We start from the raw sequence: 22,171 nt of genomic DNA, 5'->3' as shown, positions 1-22,171 counted from the left end.
ACCCTCAGCAAGGTTTCAGCAAAGGAAAGCAGCAGCACAAGCCTCTCTTGACTCTTCCCACTTCCCCTAATGCATATGCTTATTTCTGTCAATAAAGTTTGTCTTGTTTTATCATTCTTACAGTGCAATTCTATCTTGCGCTGGAACAGGCAGGCCAGGAGGCTTGCGCTGTATCCAGTGTGAGATATGGTGCCAAAGTGGCTCAGCCAGAGGTAAGGGGAAACTCTTCCCCTTACCCCCAGGGAAACTACCACAACCCCTATGGATCTCCTTGGATGTGCACCACCTCCTGCAGTGGCACAAGTCAGAAGAGAGCGGAGCGGCTTGAAGCCACTCCAAGCTGCTCGGGTGTGGGGGCTACGATCCAGCATAACAGCCGGATCCCAGCCCCACCTCCCGCTCTCTGCCTGCCCGCCCCTGAGGCCACCCTCTCCTCACCCCGGAACACCTCCCTCCTGCCTCCTCCCCAGAGCCTTGTGTTGGCCGAGCTTGGAAAACGCAAGACTCGCTTCCTCCGTTGGCGGGGAGGCTGAATTCAGCCTCCACGCTCTGGCCTAGCCAACTGTTGAGTAGGCGCAAATGTGCCTTACAGTACTTTTGCGATCCTCCTGGGCCAGCGCAAGCCCAAGGGCCACTCTGGATTGTGCCTTTAATGTCTTCTTGTCTTTCCCTTATTTCTCCTGTGATAGTTCTGGCTTTCAATTGTTCTTTGTTTGTCCTCCTTCAATTCTTATATTAAATTTTTGAAGTGGGACAAACAGATCTAGACACCAAATTCAAAATGAGGGTGCTCCTTGATACTAGCATGACACTTCCATATTATTCTCTAGCCTTTTGAGTTCCTAACCTTCAAATTGCTATCTGCAGTGCACCATGGTAAAACTATGAGTGGCCTTATGGTTACCATCTTTTTCTTGCCTTGCTCCTGTGCTTTTTAACAGGACCCTGACAAGCAGAAATTTAGCAGACAAAGCTTTTATTTTCAGTCTTTTCATTCCACACCAGGAAAATCTTCAGTGGCTAAATTTCTGTGTGTCATGGTAAACTGTGTTTTCAGTAAACTGCCAACAATAATCCATGTTGCCTTTTTGATTGGAATTTATTAATTTATGCAACACAGTGTATGTACACATAATTCTTTTCACTATGCAGTACTTCTCACACATTTAGCACCAGGGCCCATTTTTTAGAATAAGAATATGTCAGGACCCACCGGAAGTGATGTCATGATCGGAAGTGACATCATCAAGCATGAAAATTTTTAATAGTCCTAGGCTGCATCCTACCCACACATACCCAGGAGTAAGTCCCATTTACTATCATTGGTAAAAGCATATACATAGTAGCCTGTTAAAAGTACAGAGCTATAACATTTCCCCAGATGCAGTCATATACCATGGGAGCATCAAGTCTTATAAATTAAAAATAAAATATTGAAATGAATGGGAACCCACCTGAAATTGGTTCACGACCCACCTAGCAGGTCCCGACCCACAGTTTGGGAAACACTGCACTATAACATTTATTATATATGTAAGCCATGTTCCTTGCTAATTCAGAGTTCAAGTGCTTCTGTGGCCACTTACAGAAAATTGGCTGCTGCTCTTGCTGACAGCAGTGGACAGAAAGAGTCAAGAGCATGTTTGCTTGCTTGCAAACCTTAAAAGAAGATATAACCAATTCCCCAGTATAAGCAAATGGAGAAGCTTCTCATGTTGCAATGAGTCGTTATGGCAAAGCCTTTGCATTTGGGATTAGAATTGTGCAGGCGAATTCCACTGGTTGTCACAAAATAGAGAAGCCAATCCTAAGAATGAGGTCATAGTTGCCAAGATGGCAAGGAGTGTGGGCAGTGTCTTGAAGGTTTGCGTATGCCTGTCCATGTTGCTGGCCCTCTGCCTGGAAAATTTCCCCTTGAAATAGCATGAAAAAACTACTTTGAGCCCTGAAATTGCATAGCTTCTCATGACCCTTTGTTATAATTGTGATGGACAAGGACAGTGATTCTGCATCCCTTTCTTGACAGAAAAATCTGCTTTGCTGTCCTGAAGAAAAGCAACACAATTCCAACTCCAGCAACTTTACAACCTCCATGGAGACATTAGGTGAAGCTAAGCAAACACCAGCTGCATCATGGCAATCTGATTTTACACAATTAAAACTGACCATATACTACTATTCAAACCAGCAGTTGCAGGGTCATTACTCCACAGATTCCTAAATGGGAGTGTTTAAGGACCACAATACACATAACATTTAAATTATTATTATTTATTATTAAACCATTATTTGCCCTTAAGGGCATAGTTTTTCTTGAGTCAGTAGTTGCTAGATTGAGGTACCCCATGGACTGGGACTGCAGTAGGAGTCTTTTACCCTCCCTCCCTCCACAGACCCCCACAACTCAGCTACTATTGCTAAAAGAAAAACTGACTCCTTTGTAGTTAATTATGCTTCAATCATCACATGCAATTTGGCAGTAAGGGGCTATGCTGGGTAAATGAGCTCCAAAAGTGTTTCTCATACAGAAGCAGCACTGAGCCAAGGCAATTCTTACCAAGAAATTGATCATTCAGTAGATGGGCATAGTGGATCATTGGGGGGGGGGGGTGAACAGGATACCTTAAACAAGTCTTCTTAAGAACTGGCACAAGCAGTAACAAATGACATCTACTCTATCTCAATTAGTCTCTATCCATACAACACATTGCAGACAGATTATAAATTGACAGGATTCAGTCCTTTTATTTTTCCCCCCCAGGCCTTCTGTTAAGCTCAGGGATAGGAGCTACCTTGTGTAAAACCATGAAAACAGATCTGTATGCATATCAGCCCTGCATGGTGAGCTATCTGGGATACACGTTGGAACATCTAGATAGTAAAGGATTTCCAGATATTGGGGTGGTCTGCCCATGCATGTTGGCTGTCAGCTCTTCAACAAGGAGGACTATCAAGTCTTTCTGATCAGGGTGAGGCTTGGCCTATGCAACTATGTTCCTGCTACTTGGCTTGTTTCCCAACTTGACTCTCATCCCCCAGCTCCAACTCCTGACTTAATTTGCTTGGCTCTGACTGAAACTAACAGGTGCCTATGGCTGGGCTCTGACACTTAGGGCACAATCCTAACCCCTGACATAAGAACTGACATAAGGGCAATGAAGCTCCAAGGTAAGGGAACAAACATCCCTTACTTTGAGGCCTCCGTGAGCGCCACCCAACTGCAGGATGCAGCACATGTCCCATTGGTACCACTATGCCAGTGCTGGAAAGCACTGACATAAGGGGTTAGGATTGCGCCTTTAGTCCTTAAGGAGAGTTGAGAAAGTTCCACACAGCCATTAAGATCAAATTCTGGAAAACATCCTTATGACTTGGTGACCTCACCAGCGACCCCCCCCCCTCCACTAGGCACCCCAAGTTTGTTCTGAGGGCTCATACATAAGGTTTCTCTAGCAGTGATCCAGCTGCAGTTCCAGTTGCATAGTCTGCAGTACCTCACCTGTGCTTTACGGCCTCGGTTGACAAAGGTGCAGACAGGATTGTATGCTCCAGTGCCACAGACATAAAGATGCGTTCGATTCCAGGGCTGGATGAGGCGGATGAAGTTTCCACACTCGCCCTGAAAAGTAAAGGGAAATGGTAGATTAATCTAAGCCCCACAAAATCACATCCACTTCCAGAAGGCGTTCAGTTTACTGATATATAGTCAGTTGAGCAGTTTTATCCTCAGTTCATTAGGCTAACCAGTGGTTTACTCATATATTGAAGCAATGAAGTAATTGCATTAGCACTGAATGAAAGAGAGGGTAGTAAAAATCCTTGATTTCCCCCTATTTCTTTGTGCCTATTTTTCACTAATTTTGGACACTTCAATTCCCCAGAGACTTCTATGATGTCTCAGCAGCCTAAAGACCACAGAAACACCCTCCTAGAGTAGTCCAATTTTTGAATTAAGCAACATTACAGAAGTTCCACATGCAGCATTCCAGATAAGCTTTATGAGGATTATATGCCTTCAAGACTGGATTTCCTTCAAACAAAGTGTTCTGGCCAACCCTCCTGCTGAGACTGGCATGTGCCCACTAACTGGGTAGCCTTGCCCACCTGATCCGATAAAGACAGGATGGAATGCCTAAGCAGTACTAACTCATCAAATCAGATAATCCAAAGACATAATCAACCATAAGTTTTTAAGTTAATGCACAGCGATGCTCTGGTATGCTACCTCTGGTTTGTGGTTGATGTGCCCATGCCTGACCACCCCTCAGAGGAGCACATGAACTGGATCACTTTCACTTCTCCTGGAAATATGAACAACTAAGGATAGGAGAGTATCCAGCAATTTATGGTCAGGGATTTTTTTTTTTTACTTTTTCCTTGTATTTTCAAACTCTGTGACAACATTTTGCCACCCACTCCTTTTGGTCAGTTCTGTTTTATTATTGATGTAAGTCTTGCTTTTCGATCCCCTGCATGCCCACTCTGTTTATTTTATTTTGCCTTGTTTGTTCAGACGTTTCAATAAGCTCCTTTTTAAAAACAAAAAAAAAAGTTCTTGCTTACTTGCCTGGTCTCAGTACAGAAGAGAGTGGGGGTTTGCCATACTTCCACAGATTGTCTAGTTCTTGCTACTGTTTGCTTTGATTTTTGTGCATGTGGGAATTCACCGGATTTTAGGAACCCCTTTTCCAATCAGGGAGAGAAATTTTCCAAAGGGATATCTGTCTGGCTTCCCCACCTTGATAATGGCAGAAGAGAACTGCTAAATCCCAGATACTTCCAGGCCAACCAGTAGAGGAGGGCAGGAGTAAGAGGGCTGCCACCAACAGCTAGGCTTTGCGCCTCTTTTGCCTTTTGCCCGTGCTCCCCTCTTGCTCCCTCTTTCACACTCTGTGTAGCACCACAGAGTGCTACACACCAGATAACTTACATGACACACACTACACAAAATGGATTTGGGGTCTAATAATCCTCTTTTTACCCAAGAAGCTCCAGTTAAGACTTGGGCAATGAAGGCTTGATGCTCTTTGAGAATTACCAAACAAATCTTTCCACTCCCTCCTCCCCATCTCCTTCTTCCAACAATGATTTGGATGTACTTCAGAGAGAATGCTCCTGCACTCCCTCCACACTGTAAGAGTTTTGAACTAAACACCCTTCCAGAGCCAACATTCCTTTCTCACACTACAAAATCTGTAGCTGACCTATACGTGGTGCAGCTCACAGTTCCCCTCCACAGACAATTATCCTGAAGGCCAAGAAAAGAATCCCTGTAAGACTGCAGTGAAGGATCCTGGTGTCAAGATGGCAAATCCCAGACTCCTGTTCCTGCTTATTTTCAAAAGCCAGAGAAAATGCTTTGAATAACAAACACATTAATGAAAAGTCCCTGTAATGAGCCCAAGAGAAAGGGACTGCCTGGCCTTATCTACTCAGGAAAGGTAGAAAGGAAATACAGTAAAGTCAGTCTCTGGGTCACTACTCATTAAGAGGAACGGGAGGTCAAGGAGACTGACTGGCGAGTGAAGACTGACCTCAATGTCTAGAGAATAAGTGATAGTGGTAAAGCCCAGAGGGCAAGTACAGCAATTCCTATCGTGTATGCAAACAGTGATGTCAAGGCCTGAGCTTATTAACTAATTGGATTCAAGACCAGGCATGGAGCACAGCACAGTGTGTCTGGGTGCCAAGGCCAGTTTCCCCCTCTCAGCTCATGTTTCCTTTTTGCTTAATGCTTCCAGTTAGGGGGATCATGCAGAATTGGTCTGCAGCCAAGGAGAATAGAGTTCAGTTAGATGGGAAAAAGCAAGCAAGGACGGTTTCCTTTGCTAAGTCAGCTTGGCTGTTCTGAGCCTAAGCACTGAACAGTAGCAGCCAAGGAATCCCAGGAGAACAGAGTTCAAGGTCAGATGGCCAAAGGCTGACTGTGCCTTGCAGGAAACAGCTTGGTGACCTTTGACCTCTTGCTTCCTCCTACTGAGGTGAGAAGATTTGCGGTAGGCAGAACTGAGGATGGGCTGAGCTGGATTTGGACAAAAATTTCCAGTTCCTTGAACCTACTGCTAGCAAGGCATCGCCACCTTACTGAGAGTTAGACCAACGTTCCATGACTTCCTAGCAACAAGTTAGCAGCAGCCAGTGTCTTCAGAGAGAATGCATAAGCCAGTGGTTCCCAAACTGTGAGTTGTGGCTCCCTGGAGAGCCACAGAAGCCAGCCAGGGGAGCCGCAGAATCCTTGTGGAAAAACTTACTGTCCTATACAATGTATAGAATTGTAGCACTAATGGGCCAGTGGCCCAGTAGGTCAAAGGGAGCCACCAGTTGAAAACGTTTGGGAACCACTGGCATAAGCCACAGGGGTTGGCCATGATTTTGCTCTCTTACACAGAGCCTGAGCCGCATACAATTTGTGTGCCACATGATGCTCCAAGGTAAAAGTACAGGAGGCCCGCCTTACCTGCAGGTTCGGCATTCGCAGACTCCACCATCCGCAGATGCCTCCCCATGCCTCCAGGATGTGACCAGAAGCGAATTTCAGTTTGCATCCATGACTTCTGACCAAGTCTGGGAGGGGCTCTGACGTGCAGAGCGGCCCATGTCCCAGTCTATGGGCCTCCCTGAGCCTCAGAACACCTCTGAGATGTGACTGGAAGTTGCAGATGTAAACTGGAAATAACTTCTGGCTACATCCTCAGGGCCTTCTGAGGAAGTGGAGAGGCCCATGGAGTGGGCCAAGTGCCCGGCATGACCTCCACAGGGCTTGGTGTGACCTCAAGGTGTCACTGAGGTGTTGCAACACTGCCCCCACTGGGACTCCAGCAGCTGTTATCCATTTCTGGAACAAAACCCCTGCCGATAATGAGGGCCCAGTCAGTGGCTGGCAAAGGGAGAGGGATAAAGTCAATCTGCACAATCTGCACTGAAGTGTCCACTAGTGACCAGCAGCACTCATACTGTGATTTTCCTGATAATCTTCAGGATAATTTTCAGTTGCAGCTTTATTATCCCAACTTTTCCCAGACTCACAAAGTCACTCAGTCCCATCTGTGGTTACAATGAATGCATATGGTTTTGTGTGGGGGTTGTTTTTGGGGGGACACACATCTACCCAGCCACTAATGTGCATGCATAAATGCAGAGGACCTTTGCATGGATACTGAAGGAATTAGGACTGTGACCCAGAGAAACCAATGATAGGAAACACAGCAGACTTCAGGATTGCTTCAGCCTGGGCCAATTATGTAGCACAAGGAACTGAGGCTCTAATGAGTCTCATTACTAGTTACTTAAAAGGAGACAGGGAGAATAGGGGGTCCAGGAATGGGAGATAGGGCAGTCAACATTCTCTCACCTGTGAAGGTGTGAACAGTACTAGGTGAACATAAAAGATGGCTTTGAAGCTTGGACATTCTTGGGTGGTGGATAATCAGAAGCTTGTGCTTCATCCCCTCCCCTTTAGATACTAGGTTTCCTCCCACCCTCCCTCACACCTCCCATAACCCTGAGGCCTGCACCAGAAGTACTTACATTGCTGTTTTTTCCTGACAGGACACACTCATCTATCCTTTGCTGGGATGCTGGCCAGTGGATCTGCCAAACAAAACAACACCTTCAGACCTGGGGCTATCATTCTCAGAAGAACCATGCAATGGCCAGGTTAAATCTCAGTAGGCACCAGCAACTCCACAAGTGGAATGACCCTATGTTTCGCATTCACAGTCCCAACCTCACAGACTGGAAAGGCTGGCTTTAACTTAAATAACTGGTCATGAAGGACATTTCTTCACGATCATTTTTGTGAGGCATCAAGTGCTCAGATAATGCATGTTTGTTCCAAGGGTTTGAAGCTTGCTTCCTAAAGGCAGCACTTCAAGTTTTGGGACATCACATTTCTCAGGACTCAGCCCACAATATGTTGAGCAAATTAATGTCTCTCCCCTGTCCATGCCAAAACCCTGTTAATTTTCTTAATGAGTTTGAGTATTCTACTGGGTCTTTCTTATGACTGGGAGAAACACAATATGAACAGAATACTAATGAAAATTCTAGGAGCTTTCCCTCTCCTGGAATAAAAAGACTGTGTTTATTTACATTAAGGTTGCAATACTATACACACTTACCTGGGAGTAAGTCCTATTAAATTCAGTGGGACTTACTTCTGAGTACACACGCACAGAATTGCACTGTTAATCTGTCTTCTAAGAAGCTGGGGTAGGAGCTGGAAGGAGTATTTTGGGAATACTCCTAGATAGTGCACCCTAGGGAGCAATCCTAACCGGCACTTATGCTGGTATAGGATCCCTGAGGAGTCGCAAACGTGCTGTAAAGCACGTTTGCACCTCCTTAGGTGGAAGCTGCGTCAGCACATCCAGATGTGCCAATGCGCGGACGAAGGCAGAAGCCTCTGCCACGGCTCCCGTACTGCCACTTGTGCCGGTGCGAGTGCGCCGGCACAAGCAGCAAAGGTAGGTGTGGGGGGCATGGGGAGGGGGCGGGAGGGGGCGTTACTGGGCAGGGGAAGGGCGGGGGAGGGAGGGCCTGTGGGTGGCTGGGGGTGGGGCTGGGACCCAGCAGTTATGCTGGATCCTAGCCCCAGGGACGGGGCAAGTGGAACAGCTTTGAGCCGCTCCACTCTCCTCGGACTTGCGCCACCTCCAGAGGTGGCATGGGTCCAAGGAGACCCATAGGGGCGCGCAGCCCATACCTACGGGTAAGGGGGAGAGCTTCCCCTTGCCTGTGGCTGAGCCGCTGCCCACTGCAATCCCATGTTGGATGCAGTGCAAGCCTTGTGGCTTGCCTGCTCCAGCACGGGTTAGGATTGCGCCCCTTGAATAATGCTGGGAAGTGGAATCTCCCCTGCTAGAAAGTGGACTCACTCTCAGTCTTGTTTCAGACTCCCTATTAGGTCTTTGGAATGGCATGCTTCTTGTCACCTTGTACTCACATGGAACTCTTCTTCCAGCTCGTCCCTCCCCTTTACTAGCTTTCTTGTGCCCATAAGGGGCACACCCTTAGCGGGATAGAGGGTTTTCTTGTCACAATCAGTGCAATGTGGAATGTGGCTGTGTAACTGTTACAGGCACCTATTGGATTACATTCCTGGCATATCATCAACATGACTGTCCCTTCTCTCTCCCCATGACATTCTGTGACTCTTGTATTAGAGTGAGGGTGCAATCCTAACCCCTTATGTCAGTGCCTTCCAGCACGGGCATAGCAGTGCCAATGGGACCTATGTTGCATCCTGCAGTCGGGTGTGACTCACAGAGGCCTCCTCAAAGTAAGGGAATGTTTGTTCCTTTACCTCAGAGCTGCACTGCCCTTACGTCAGTGTTAGAAAGCACTGACATAAGGGGTTAGGATTGCACCCTTAATTTAAGATTATTCTCACCACTGATTACGTGTATATTGGCTGTCATGCTTCTATCAACACTTTGGAGCACAAAAAGACTAAAATGTGGTTGAGGTATGTTTTGCTGAATCACCTAGTTACTTATCCAGACAGTGTAAAAAAGCCTACATTTCCCTCCTTAAGACTTCACTTGTGCTTGAACTTATAGCATGATATACCCTCCTCATGTTTATTGTTGTGGGGGTGGAGGGAGATGGCTGCATTTTTTTTAAAATGAGCATTATCCTGGAAAATGTGTACTTCAGCTGTGGAGAAAGGGAGGGCATACACACTCAAATAAAAAATGAGTTCATTAATTGGCAAGGCATTGGAATAAGAGGATCCTTGCTGGTGTCTGTTCATTTTATTTTATTTTTAATGGGATGCATAACTGATCTTGGGAGCAGCCTAGTGAAGATAGCTCCCTCTAAAGAAAGAAATGATTAAAACTTTCTAAAAAGTCATAGGGTGGTGTGGGCATGAGGTTGGAAGTTGTGCCAACCAGACAGTAGTTGTGAGAACAATGGGCATGGAACTTGTGAGAAGGCCGACAATGCTTTTGAAAACCAGTTTCAGCTTTGACTATATCTCTGAACAGCGATCCACTTGATTCACAACATATCTACAGCAAACAGCTCTGAGAATCACTGAGGCATTTTGTTTCCCACTGAAATTTTCCTCCAGCTCTAAATGCACCCCTAGTGAGTCCTCCCTGCCTTTTTCCTGCTCCTAATACAAAAAAGAAATGCCCTTACAATCAGGGGCTCTCGATTGATGTCATGAAGATCCAGTGAGAGGATGTAGTCTTTGCTCCCCACATACATGCGGTCGTGATCTTCATCCTTCAGCAGGATTCGATAGTCTGTTGAGTTGAGCAGGAAATTGAAGAAGTGAGCAGTGCCGGTAGCCTTCAGCTCTGAAGAAACAAACATGGCAAAGAGATGGGTTAGGTGGCTCCTTCTAGAGTTCTTTGTTGATGCTACAGTCAAGTCTCTACAAGTAGTATGCATTATTTGGAAACAACCACCAAGTCCCCAAAACTCTGAAGTGCCTGTACAGGATATAGATCTGATAATATGTGGTGGGTGATGCACAAGCCCAGACTAAGAGGCTAGTTCTCTCCCTAAAGTCTCTCAGATAGGATATGGAGATTGAGGCTTATAGAGGTGATGTAACTTACCCAAGTGCTGAACATCACAAGCATTAGTCAATTGCAGTATTCCTATATTCCTGCCCAGGCAAAGAAGGAATCAGTAAGAGGACCTGGTATCCAGTGGAGCAGAGCAGGAGGCCCTGTTCTAGAAGCTGGACACGAGTGACTTTCATTTCAATCTCTGCTCATAGAAAGGTTTATTGTGCGATACCACATTTCCAAGGTTTTATATATGGTTTGTAAGCCCACTTGTTCTGTAATGAAATTCCCTTTTCCAATCCTAAAAAGTCAGTTAACCCAGGTTTGGCACGCACTAGCTAGAACAAAAGGACCAATATGAAGCCATGTTGTTTTCAGGAAACATGGGAACCCTGGAAAATGTTACTGCATGCTTGTATTACAATATATTGCAGTGTCCAAGTGTCAACCACCAAACATCTGACCTACGCATTACATTGATCTTACACCTTCCCTTCCAGCTGACATTCTGCTCTCCTTGTCAAGTTAGGGAGGGAGAGCCATCTGAAAGCCAAAGTTCATATGGAGGCAGACTGATGATTAATAACAATTACTGACGCAGACTGCACTGAGGCCTAACCCATGGATGTAAAGGCAGGCAGATCAACACTTTGTTTGGGTGTGTGCTGTACCCAGAGAGGTGAATGAAATAGGACAGCTCCAAGAAATAACTGCCTGTCAGTATTTAAAGAAGGTCTCTTTTTCCAAGGCTGCAATCCTAACCACACTTTCCTGAGAGTATGCCCCATTGAACAAAATAGAACTTACTTCTGAGTAGACCAGGTTAGGATTGTGCCCTAAATTAGACAGAGCAAGCAGGCTCTTGTTACGTTGTTGGTTGCCTTTTTGACATCCCGTCCCAGAAGGCTTTAAACTAAGAAAGGCCATGTGAGAAAAGCTGAGAAAGGCCACGTGTGATTTTGCAATCTGCAGCACAAACCTGAGTGTGCGATTAGGCCTATGATTCCCTCGGAGGTCTGAACAGTTCTAGGCCACAATGGACTAAAATTTGAGACAGCCATTAGACCAGGGATTATCAACCAGTGTGCTACGAATGGTCTGTAGGTGTGCTGTTGGAATTTGGGGTAGGGTCATTTATTATTAGGGCCATTGGGGGATGTGAGCCCCTCACCAGCAGCACGGTGTGCCTTGTTAATTATCAAAAAGCCGATGGTGTGCCTTGACAGCTTTAGCACCTTGTCAGTGTGCCCTGAGATGAAAAAGGTTGAAAATTGCTGCATTAGACAAACTTTGTTTCTTTTTATTCCATCATTTTTAAATGTATGCACTGGATGTTTTTAATTAGTTGAAAGCAATAAATAGCTCCATTATTAGAAACTGTCTGGTGTGCACTGAGGTTCTCACATATCCAGGAAGCTGTTACGTTCCCTGCGCAGAAACAAATTACTAAAAAAGGATAAGAATTATTTAAAACTCAGTTCAGTTACTAGTACTACTATCATCCTGTGCATGAGATGCAAGCATGATACCATCAGAGTAAGAAGTCTGAAACTGCATAAGTGATCTATAAATGATTTACAAGCTCATAGTGTGTTAGCAGTCATTAAATAGGTTTAATTAACAATTGCCTGTGAACATTTATATTCTAATCTCCCCTGCTCCCAAGAGCTTGGTTACCAAGTTGAAGGTGCCTAGCCTTACTATGATATCAAAGCATTTATGCCAGTGGCAGCTCAGGGGGTTACTTGGCCTTCAGAGCCCCAATGTGATGTCAGAGAAGATTGGCTAAAGGTATTAAGTGCGCAATCCTAACCAACTTTCCAGCACTGGCATAGCTGTGCCAGCGGGGCACATGTTGCATCCTGCAGTTGGGGGGCAGTCAGAGAGGCCTCCTCAAGGTAAGGCAATGTTTGTTGCCTTACCTTAGGTTTGCATTGCCCTTATCTCGGTGCTGGAAAGTTGGTCAGGATTGCGCCCTAAGAGAGGAGGGCAAAGAGAGGTGCAAATCTGAGAAGGGAATGCAAAAGTAAAGAGATTGGAGGGCAAGGAGGGAGTGTAGGATCACTGGGGGAAATTTCAGTGGGGTTCAAATATGTGCTTTCCAAGATTTGTCATTGTGAGGTTTTATGCACATTGTCACTGTGACCAGATCAAATAAAATGGATTGAGACAACAATCAGATGCTTAGTAACAGTACACTGCTGTTACTTACAATACTATTACCAAATCACACACCCAAATCCCTGTTGGAAGTGTACATCCCAAATATTAAAGAAGCCAAGGCCCTGGGTCTGTTTTCTGAAATAAGTAGCTCAATGCATTTATTTTTTCACCCTCTGAAGACTTTCTTCTTCTCCTATTCAACGATTTTCACAAGAGATGTTCAAACTTATTTTTGTATTTCTTTTGTCTGTGCAGTTCAAATCTGATTTGACAGAACATTCCCTTCTACTGTCTATACTCCAAAAGTGGTGCATTCCAGACTAAAAAGCATCCTCAAGATCCATCTTGGCCAACAGTTCATGGCCACATTGCTGACTCAAGGCCTTTCTTGGCAACCACTTTGAGCCAGGAATTATCTTCCAGGTCCACAGCTCTGAGGAGGCCTTGGTCCCAAACTCTAAACCCTAAAGTCATTCAAGCTCTGCAATGCCTCCAGAATCATCTGCTAACATTCCTCAGCCCAGACCTATAATCCCTTGGCATATTTAGCCTGCAGTCCATCCTAAACAAAGGTAACAACCACCATCACTAAAAGCTGCTTTTGGAGAGAAACCAAATGCCTTGGTTTAACTTGGCAGGGGGAAAGTTTGAGGTAGCCTGAAAACACTTAGCAGTTCAATCCAGAAAGGAACATTTAAGAGCAAAGGCTTCTCCATAGTTAATGCCAGCATCTGCAAATAGAAAGCTCTGGGATTCAAGAAGCTCATTTATGAGTTTTCAAGTGGTGGGTGACTGGAGCAAAGAAGAAAGTACCAAGAGACCATGGCTTCAAAGTCTGTTCTGTCTTCCCCCTTCAGCCCTGACTAAAGCCAAACAGTGCAAAGGTCGGTGTACACGAAGCCAGGCAGCCATTCAGAACACGGAGACTTAGCCTGCAGCGTAGCAGAGTGAGGTAATGAATATGGTTTGTTGACTTGTTTGTTTAAGACAACTACATACCACTTTTCTTCAGCTAAAACCAAAATGATTCAGAACATGCAAATTAAAATATAAACACCCAAGACAAAACTTCAAAAACCAATACAAAAATGCATCGTATCGCAAAGCAGGAGACCAAATTCCTTCCCAAAGATTACATTTTTCACCAGTCTCCAGAAAACTCTACCAGTACTTAAAACCACCAGTACCGACAGCAGTACTTACACGACTCCGCTCCCAGTCCTAGAAAGCACTCCCCATCACAAGCGCCGTCAGGGCCGTCACTACTTATATTAAAGGGCATGGAGGCATATATAGGGAAAGGAGTTGTATAATGCAATCGATTTTTGTCTCCTTTTTTACAACACTGCACAGGGGCAACCAACCAGGGGGAAAAAAAAAACACAAAATAGCAAGGGATTTTAAAGATGTATATGCTTTGGAGGCAGTTGTAAGAAAAGTACAGTGGTGCCTCGCATAACGAAATTAATCCGTTCCGCGAGTCCTTTCGTTATGCGAGTTTTTCGTTTTGCGAAGCGCGTTTTCCCATAGGAATGCATTGAAATTTAATTAATGCGTTCCTATGGGCAAGAAAAGTCAGAACAAAGTCAAATTTGGTTTACAAATTGTTTATTAAGTGCTCTTTAAAGGCATACATACTGTACAGAGGATTTCAAAAATGGGGGGATGCTGAGTAGGGAGCTTGAAGGCTGTAATCCTATGCACACTTTCCTGGGAGTAAGCACAATGGGACTTACTTCTGAGGAGACATGCACAGGATTGTGCTCTAAGCTGGGGAGGACACAGCAGCTGCACTCAATTGCTTGCTTTTGCCGTGATCATGGGGGGAAACGTGAAGGAAATGGGGCAGTGAAAGGGTGAATGAGCGATGGGGGGATGCTGAGTGGGGAGTTTGAAGGCTGTAATTCTGTGCACACTTTCCTGGGAGCAAGCTGACATGAAGATCCTCCCCTTACTAGGGTGAACGGGTTCATAAAGGGACATGAAGATCCGCCCCTTACTAGGGTGAACGGGATCATAAAGTGACTTGAAGATCCGCCCCTTACTAGGGTGGACGGGATCATAAAGGGACATGAAGATCCGCCCCTTACTAGGGTGAACGGGATCATAAAGTGACATGAAGATCCGCCCCTTACTAGGGTGGACGGGATCATAAAGGGACATGAAGATCCGCCCCTTACTAGGGTGGACGGGATCATAAAGGGACATGAAGATCCGCCCCTTACTAGGGTGGATGGGATCATAAAGGGACATGAAGATCCACCCCTTACTAGGGTGGACGGGATCATAAAGGGACATGAAGATCCGCCCCTTACTAGGGTGGACGGGATCATAAAGGGACATGAAGATCCACCCCTTACTAGGGTGAACGGGATCATAAAGTGATATGAAGATCCGCCCCTTACTAGGGTGGACGGGATCATAAAGGGACATGAAGATCCGCCCCTTACTAGGGTGAACGGGATCATAAAGGGACATGAAGATCCCCCCTTAAGACAAACCAGGACAATTAAAAAAAAAAATTCGTTATGCGAAGCATAAGTCATAAAAATTCGTTATGCGAGTTACCAAACTTCGCACACCGCTTTCGTTCTGCGGGTTTTTCGCTGCGCGGGGCATTCGTTATGCGAGGTACCACTGTATTCGGCAAAGCCAATTTTCCCCCTTGATCTTTTTTTTTTTTAAGCTACATGTCATAAATAAAATAGACAACATGTATTTTGGGTTCTGCACTCTAGAAATTGCAAGGTCCCACCTCTGGCCTTCACCTTGTACGGGGCTAAGAAGCTAGACCTCACCCCCATACAAGTGGAAGGGTGAATACAAAATACAGTACTTGCATCCTCATAAGTACTCTCATAAAGTACTTGCATCCTAAGAGAGAAGAGCTGACTACAAATAGTGACAGTGGCCTCCATATATGTGGAAGGAGGTTGACTCCAAGAGAGGTTGGACTTGGGCCCAAAAGTGTGTAATTGAGGACAAAACTACATTTTACACATACATGCCGTCGACACAAGGTCAATAGGTAAAGCAGCTGTTAGGCTCACATTGCCATGCATGTATGTGTAATGTATTCTCTTCGAGATGAAGCAATTTTGAGAGAGGAAGCAAATAATTTGTATTCTGCTGTTTTTCTGCTGTAAATTGCCCCTTCTAAGAGTAAACATGCATTTGTTACACACATGTGCATGTCATGGTTGGGAGCTTCATGCTCCTAACAGGAAGATAACTAGAATTGCCTGTGCCTTTGTCCTGGGCCTCAAAAGAACAAGGCAGAGGAGCATGGGTCTATCCAATCTAATAAAAGGAAATACCTTCCATGCTGGCTAATTCCAGGCTGTGGAAGAAACAAGAGAAAATAAGTCTGTGAGCCATCTAAGCAATTGCTGAGGGAATGTTTCATATGGGCAATTTTGTTACTCAGAGGCCATTTCCATGAAAAGAGTATGCACCAACAATTAACCATCACTTACACAATATTAAATGAGAAAATTACAATGGTAATGTGTACATAATCCATAGGTTTAATGCACAGCAGGTATTAAACATTCACAGTTGGCTGGAGCTCTGTGGTAAACATCTCAGCATGTCTATAGACATGTCTGTCCCTCAACTTCACATTTAATGGCTTTCACCGCTGCTGCAGACAAGGCGCTTGGAACTGATTCCTGGTCGATGAGGAAGGATTTACTATGCAAGCTGCTGCCAGTCATGAAAGAAGGTGTGGACTACCGTTTCCTTCCCCCCTTCCTGGAAACCTCACCAGTACAGCAAATGAGGCTTCCATTCAGGGCTGGCACCAGATTGCTGGGGATCCTGTAAAGTGTTACACTGGGCACCCCATGGTACACTTGGCACTTTCACTGCCACTGCTACTTCAGGGTCAGCTCAACCAGGTGGGCCCTCTGGTGTGTGCGTGTATGCCCTTGGCCATTGCTAACTTGAAGGATCCCTGATGCTGTCCTGTCTCCATGGCTCACAGACAGAGTTGGCATAATGCCAGCAGTACTGGCATAAGGCTGCTAAGCCCAGCTGGAAGGCTTTCTCCATTGATATCACAACATGCTGAAGATCAGATGCTTATGTCCCAGCATCACTCACAGACAATCATAGGGATGAACTTACTAAAACAGGTTAAAACAGTTTAGTTTTGTTTGGCTTGTATCACATGCAAGGAAAGGTTAGCACCTATGCATTTCATTAAGCATTGGACCCTGTACAGGTTATTATAGGATGTGACTCTACTAGCTAATACATGCTACAGTTATGAATTCTGCACTTGCAACATGCTGCTGGGTCAGTGCAGGATAGAAAATTCAAATGAAGTAAAGAATATAAATATCTAGCAGATCTACGGACAAGATTATAGCACATCTTGCCTAAGGCCCCCTTCATTGCTTCTTCATGCATACATAAGGCCTAACAATTCATTGACTCTCATCTGTTGAAGCAAACAATTGAGCCATTGCAGCGGGGGGGGGGGGGGGGAGAGAAGTGAATCGGAGCAGGGTGCTTCTGTTTGGAAACATGGGGCTAAAATGGTCCTCATACATTATTAATGGACCTACACAGCAGCAAAAAGGGAATTATGGGGCACCATTTTCTTTGCAGTTGCAAAAAGCCTTTGACAGAATCCCTCATAAGAGGCTGTGAAAAGAAGCTTAGTTGCCATGAGAAGGAACTAAGAGTTGGTCATGGACCAGAGGATGGCTATGGAGGAGCAAACAAAAAGCCGGATTAGCCCCGTGGCTTTCAGCACTCTTATTGTGCTCTCATTGTTTCCAAAATGGTCTTGAATTCTGTGAACAGGTTCATTCACCAGATAAACTTCAATGTCTCTTGGCTTAACTCATTTGTTCTTCCTGGTGCAGGATCAGTCACCATCGCCTCCTGAGTCACAAGATACTGTTTCTGCTGCTTGATTGAACTTCAAACCTTTTAAAGCAGGAGAAATCTACAAACGGGGTAGCAATTATCCCATCAGCTGTAACCATCACTGTGTCAAAGCTCTCCTATCTCTCCCAAATACTGACCAAGACCACTGTCAAAAGAGAACCTATTGGCAACACAGCACAGTTTCATATCTTTGCTGAAATCAGCCACTAGCTGGAGACACACTTCCACATTCAGCTATTTATACTTCCTCTCTCCCTTGCCAGAACTTGGCTAGAAATTTATCAACCAGGCAAGCTTTAAGTGCAAGATCTAACTAAAGACTCGTCAGGTGTTCCTGAGGAAGAAATGCCCTCTTTGTTCCTGTATTAGAAAGATACTTCCTATCCTATATCTAGTTGTGCCTTAAAAACAAGTGTAGAGAACCAACTGGAAAATGCCCAAAGACAAATAATGTCAGACGGGTCAGACTTCAGGACCATCTCTGAAGTTCATACACACCTGACTCATGTCTCACCTTCCCAGCATTACAGAAATGCTCATGATGTGTGGTCAGATAGAACTGGGGCATTCATGCAAACAAATAGCGGGGGAGGAAGAGAGGGAATTCCTGCTAGATGATGATGGTGATGATGATAATTACAGGCAGTAGGCATATTGTGAAGGGCTCTGGATTCATGGTACCATTATTATGATTCCCATTATTATGAAGTGGAAGTTGAGGTTGGTGAAATCCTTAAAGAGAAGTTTGCCTGAAGTTCAGAGTCAAACAATACATGGTTAGCAAACTTCAGTCTCAAAAGACTATGGTATAAGCCTACAGCACCCAGTATTCCCAGGCGGTCTCCCATCCAAGTACTAACCAGGCCTGACCCTGCTTAGCTTCCGAGACCAGACGAGATTGGGCATGTGCAGGGTAACAGTTGCTACTCAAACAAACAATACATAACATTAAATATACAATTAGTCCCTGTGTGTTTGATTTTATTTTAGCTAAATAACCACCATTGGGGGGGATCTGACTTATGGTCACAGTATGGGGAAAAGAGTCTTTGTGCCCACCATGGTCTTGATCCAGACCCCCTCCCCCCGGTATTTTCCTGAGAAAGGAAGTTCCCACCCATTAAGAGTGGTTGGCTGGGATCAGAATGCTGTAGAAACTCACCCATACCAATCTGTGGGAGCAGCAGAGCTCACCTGGCACATGACAGGAACACATAACAAGTATCACCTGTTGTATCTGATCATATGTATTGGACATTAAAACTGTATAGGACACATAAAGTCTGCAGAACAGAACCAAAGTGAAATGCCAAAGAGTATAACTTAGGCAGAGATTTGCCTCTTGCAGCAAAGCTGTGCAGGAAATTGCGTACTTCTCCTGTCTCTATACCAGTGCTAGGCTCTGAAGGCACTTAATATGCAACATCCCTGGAATGCGCTCAAGCTGCTCACACCTCTCTCTCCTCTTCCCTGCTACCTGTCCCCTGCTTGGACCTTTGCCTGTTGTTGTCCTTGGCTCCAGGCCATTTAATAAAGACTCCTAACAGAAGGTTCATGCTGAGAGCTCTTAGAAGGAAAGTAGCCAAGCCAACACTCTCCATACATAACCCCTACAAGGCTCACATGCCTCACTGACACTGTGAACCAGCTGTGTGTGCCTCATATAAATTAACAACATGCTTGACATGGGGATGGAGCCAATAGCATTTGCAGCAATGGAGCCCTCGTGGGATCCCTTGTGGTCCTAACCACAGCTTGGAAACAACAGACGTTTCATTTAAAAGGACTCTGTAAATGTGCAAGGAGCAAGTTAGCAGCACACAGTTCAAACAGCTATCACCAGAGCTCTTACAAAAAGGGACACAAATAGGAACAGACACCAATGCCAAGATGTGTGTTTGTGCATGAACATGACAGGACTACATTTAGTGCCTCAAACATTTCTAAGGTTGTTCGTCTGAGCCCTTCCAGTGCTATTACATAGTTAGCATTTCTAGTGTGGGTGGGACCTGATTCCTCACAAACATATCAAAGCTACTAATCTCATATGGTCTTGTACCAAATTCACATCAGTGCTACTCTCTTCTATCTAACTCTGCTCTGGAGAAAGTATTACATAACAAATTTGGTACTGGCCTGCATCACACCAGGTTCTCATTTTTAAAGCATGGTTCAGTGTGGTGTTTTTCAAACATAATACACCCCCCAACAGCTGACGTCTGATGCCCCAACAGTGCCCTGCCCCTTACACAGTAAGGGCAAAATCCTAACCAACTTTCCAGCACTGACATAGCTGTGCTAGTGTGGCGTGCACTGCATCCTGCAATGGGGAGGCAGTCAGGGGGGCCTCCTCAAGGTAAAGGCGTGTTACCTTACTTTGGGGCTGCATTGAGGCTAGGTCATTGCTGGAAAGTTGGTTAGGATTGCACCCCAGGAGACTAAACTCATCAGGCACACCCAAGACATTTTGGTGTCAGAGTTGGCAAATGGTGCCTTCTCAGTCAATTAGTACGGTATAAAAAATAAATACAGTATCTGATCATCTGCTGCTTGGCACACAAAGTTTCACTGATCTCAAATTAGTCCACTTTAGTGTGTGGCACCAAGTCTAGCTTTCCTATGTGTTGGGTCTTGGCTGGACACTTGCTAAGGCTTGCATGTTTGCTCTTCATACTCAATGCCCAGGAAGACATTCATAGAATGAACTTTTTCTCCTTCATCATTACACTCCGAGATTGCATGCTGAGCACTTTTTGCAGCTAGATTTGTCATTTTGAGAAAATGAACCATGCAGATATCATTTTTTCAGAAATCTCCATAAGCTACGTCCCTTTATTGCTAGAGATGGTAGGGAGCTGACTCAGCACAATCCTGAGCTCGACGCGTCAACTTACCGGACCCGTGCTAGGCCAGCGCTGGCTCGCACTGGTCTAGCGCCAGGCGGGCACCTGGCCTCCGCCGCTTGGCGGTTGCACAGACTGCTGAGCAGCAGAGAGGAAAACAGGGGTGGGGGGAAGCAGGGGGAGGTGGGGAGGAGGCGTTCTGGGGAGGGGGAGGTGGGCAGAGGGCAGGGAGAGAGTCGGGGGAGGCATGTTGAGGGGAGGGAGTGGGGAGGGAGGCGGGACTGTTCCACCGAATCCTGAGTCTTTGCATCAGGCTCAGCGCCTGACACTAAGGCTCTTACCTCACCATCAACAAAACAATGGGTGAAGCCCCATTGTGACTCCCTTTACCTGGGTGAAGGGGATGAAAGTCCCTTTCTTCCGAGGTGCCGCCTGTGGCTGCCATGGGCATGCAGGATGAGGTGGCAGCCGTTTTCGGTAGCACTGCAGCCGCATGCCACAGGAGCTCAGGGTTGGGCTCTCCGTCCACTGACTGCTGCAGCCTGCCAGCTCTTGCCTCGCATGTATCCAGTGGCATAGCTAAGGGGGTTCAGGGGTAGCAGCTGCACCGGGCATCAAGCTTTAGGGGGGCAACAAGGTGAGCTTGACACTAGTGACCAAAATTCTGAAAATCTTGGTATGTATGAATAATACCATCATGTTATATATCATTGGAAAGGTAATTTAATGTAGAACTCAATGGAAAAACTACACTGGAATATCTGTTTTCTATCAAAAGTTACGGCCAATTAACCAGAAAATGAAAACACAACTGCCTTATGGAACAAAAAGTGGATTTTCTAACTCAAAACTGACCGATGAGACTGATTGTTCCGAGAGCCAATGACATGTTATTATGTTATTGACATGTTATCATGATAAAGCATGAAACCAATAAGATGTTAATATGTCAGCTCTCATTTCCATGTATCATAATACAGTTACCCCTGCTAACTAGGTAAAATGGCACTTTTTCAAGTGGTGCCCCTCTTATATTTAGCAGGGGGAGAATAACCATCCCTCTTCACCCCAGCACAGTGTGTTGAACCAATCAGGGACACACTTTTCAATTATTTACTTAATTAAATCTGATTTTGTCGGGGGGGGGGGTTCAAATCTTCTTTGACCCCAGCTAGCAGATAGATGCCTTAGCTATGCCACTGAGGGAGCAGAGCAAGTGCGTGGTGAGCTGCTGGGGGGAGGAGGTGGGTTCCTCCCAGCTTTCACTTTTTAAAAGCCTGGATGTGACGTCACTTCCAGTTGTGACATCACGTCCGGGGCAACATTTTGAGCTTGGCACCGGGCTAATATAATATAATATAAATATACAGTATTTATATACCGCCTTTCTTGGTCTTTATTCAAGACTTTATTCAAGGCGGTTTACATAGGCAGGCTTATTAAATCCACGCAGGGATTTTTACAAATTGAAAGAAGGTTCTTTCTTTCAAGAACCACTACATATTCAAGGTGTTACACTCCGATCTGGTTTAACATTCTGGCCTCCATCCTCCCACGCTCCGAGCAGATGGAACAGCTCAGCTGCAGCTTGCCAGCTGCTTCAAGGTTGCACGGTGCCGGTGGCCTCGAACTGGCGACCTTGTGGATGTTAATCTTCAGGCAAATGGAGGCTCTACCCTCTAGACCAGACCTCCTGCTACACGATCCTTAGCTACACCACTACATGTATCCTATCACTTGCAC

General features: G+C 45.4%; 1 protein-coding gene across 2 annotated transcripts in view; it reads right to left on the bottom strand.

Moving 5' to 3' along the window:
* SEMA3F (semaphorin 3F) overlaps positions 1-22,171 on the bottom strand; it is a 160,779-nt gene that overhangs the window by 43,323 nt on the left and 95,285 nt on the right. For both annotated transcript variants that reach the window (XM_066613264.1, XM_066613263.1), the window contains exons 3-5: positions 10,147-10,307; positions 7,528-7,590; positions 3,500-3,619 (exon numbers count right to left, since the gene is read on the bottom strand). In XM_066613264.1, the coding sequence (XP_066469361.1) occupies positions 3,500-3,619; positions 7,528-7,590; positions 10,147-10,307 (344 nt within the window). The remainder of the gene's footprint in view (positions 1-3,499; positions 3,620-7,527; positions 7,591-10,146; positions 10,308-22,171) is intronic.

Source organism: Tiliqua scincoides, chromosome 2 (genome assembly GCF_035046505.1).
Source record: "Tiliqua scincoides isolate rTilSci1 chromosome 2, rTilSci1.hap2, whole genome shotgun sequence".
Taxonomy (NCBI): domain Eukaryota; kingdom Metazoa; phylum Chordata; class Lepidosauria; order Squamata; family Scincidae; genus Tiliqua; species Tiliqua scincoides.
This window is presented reverse-complemented; position numbering and strand designations above follow the sequence as displayed.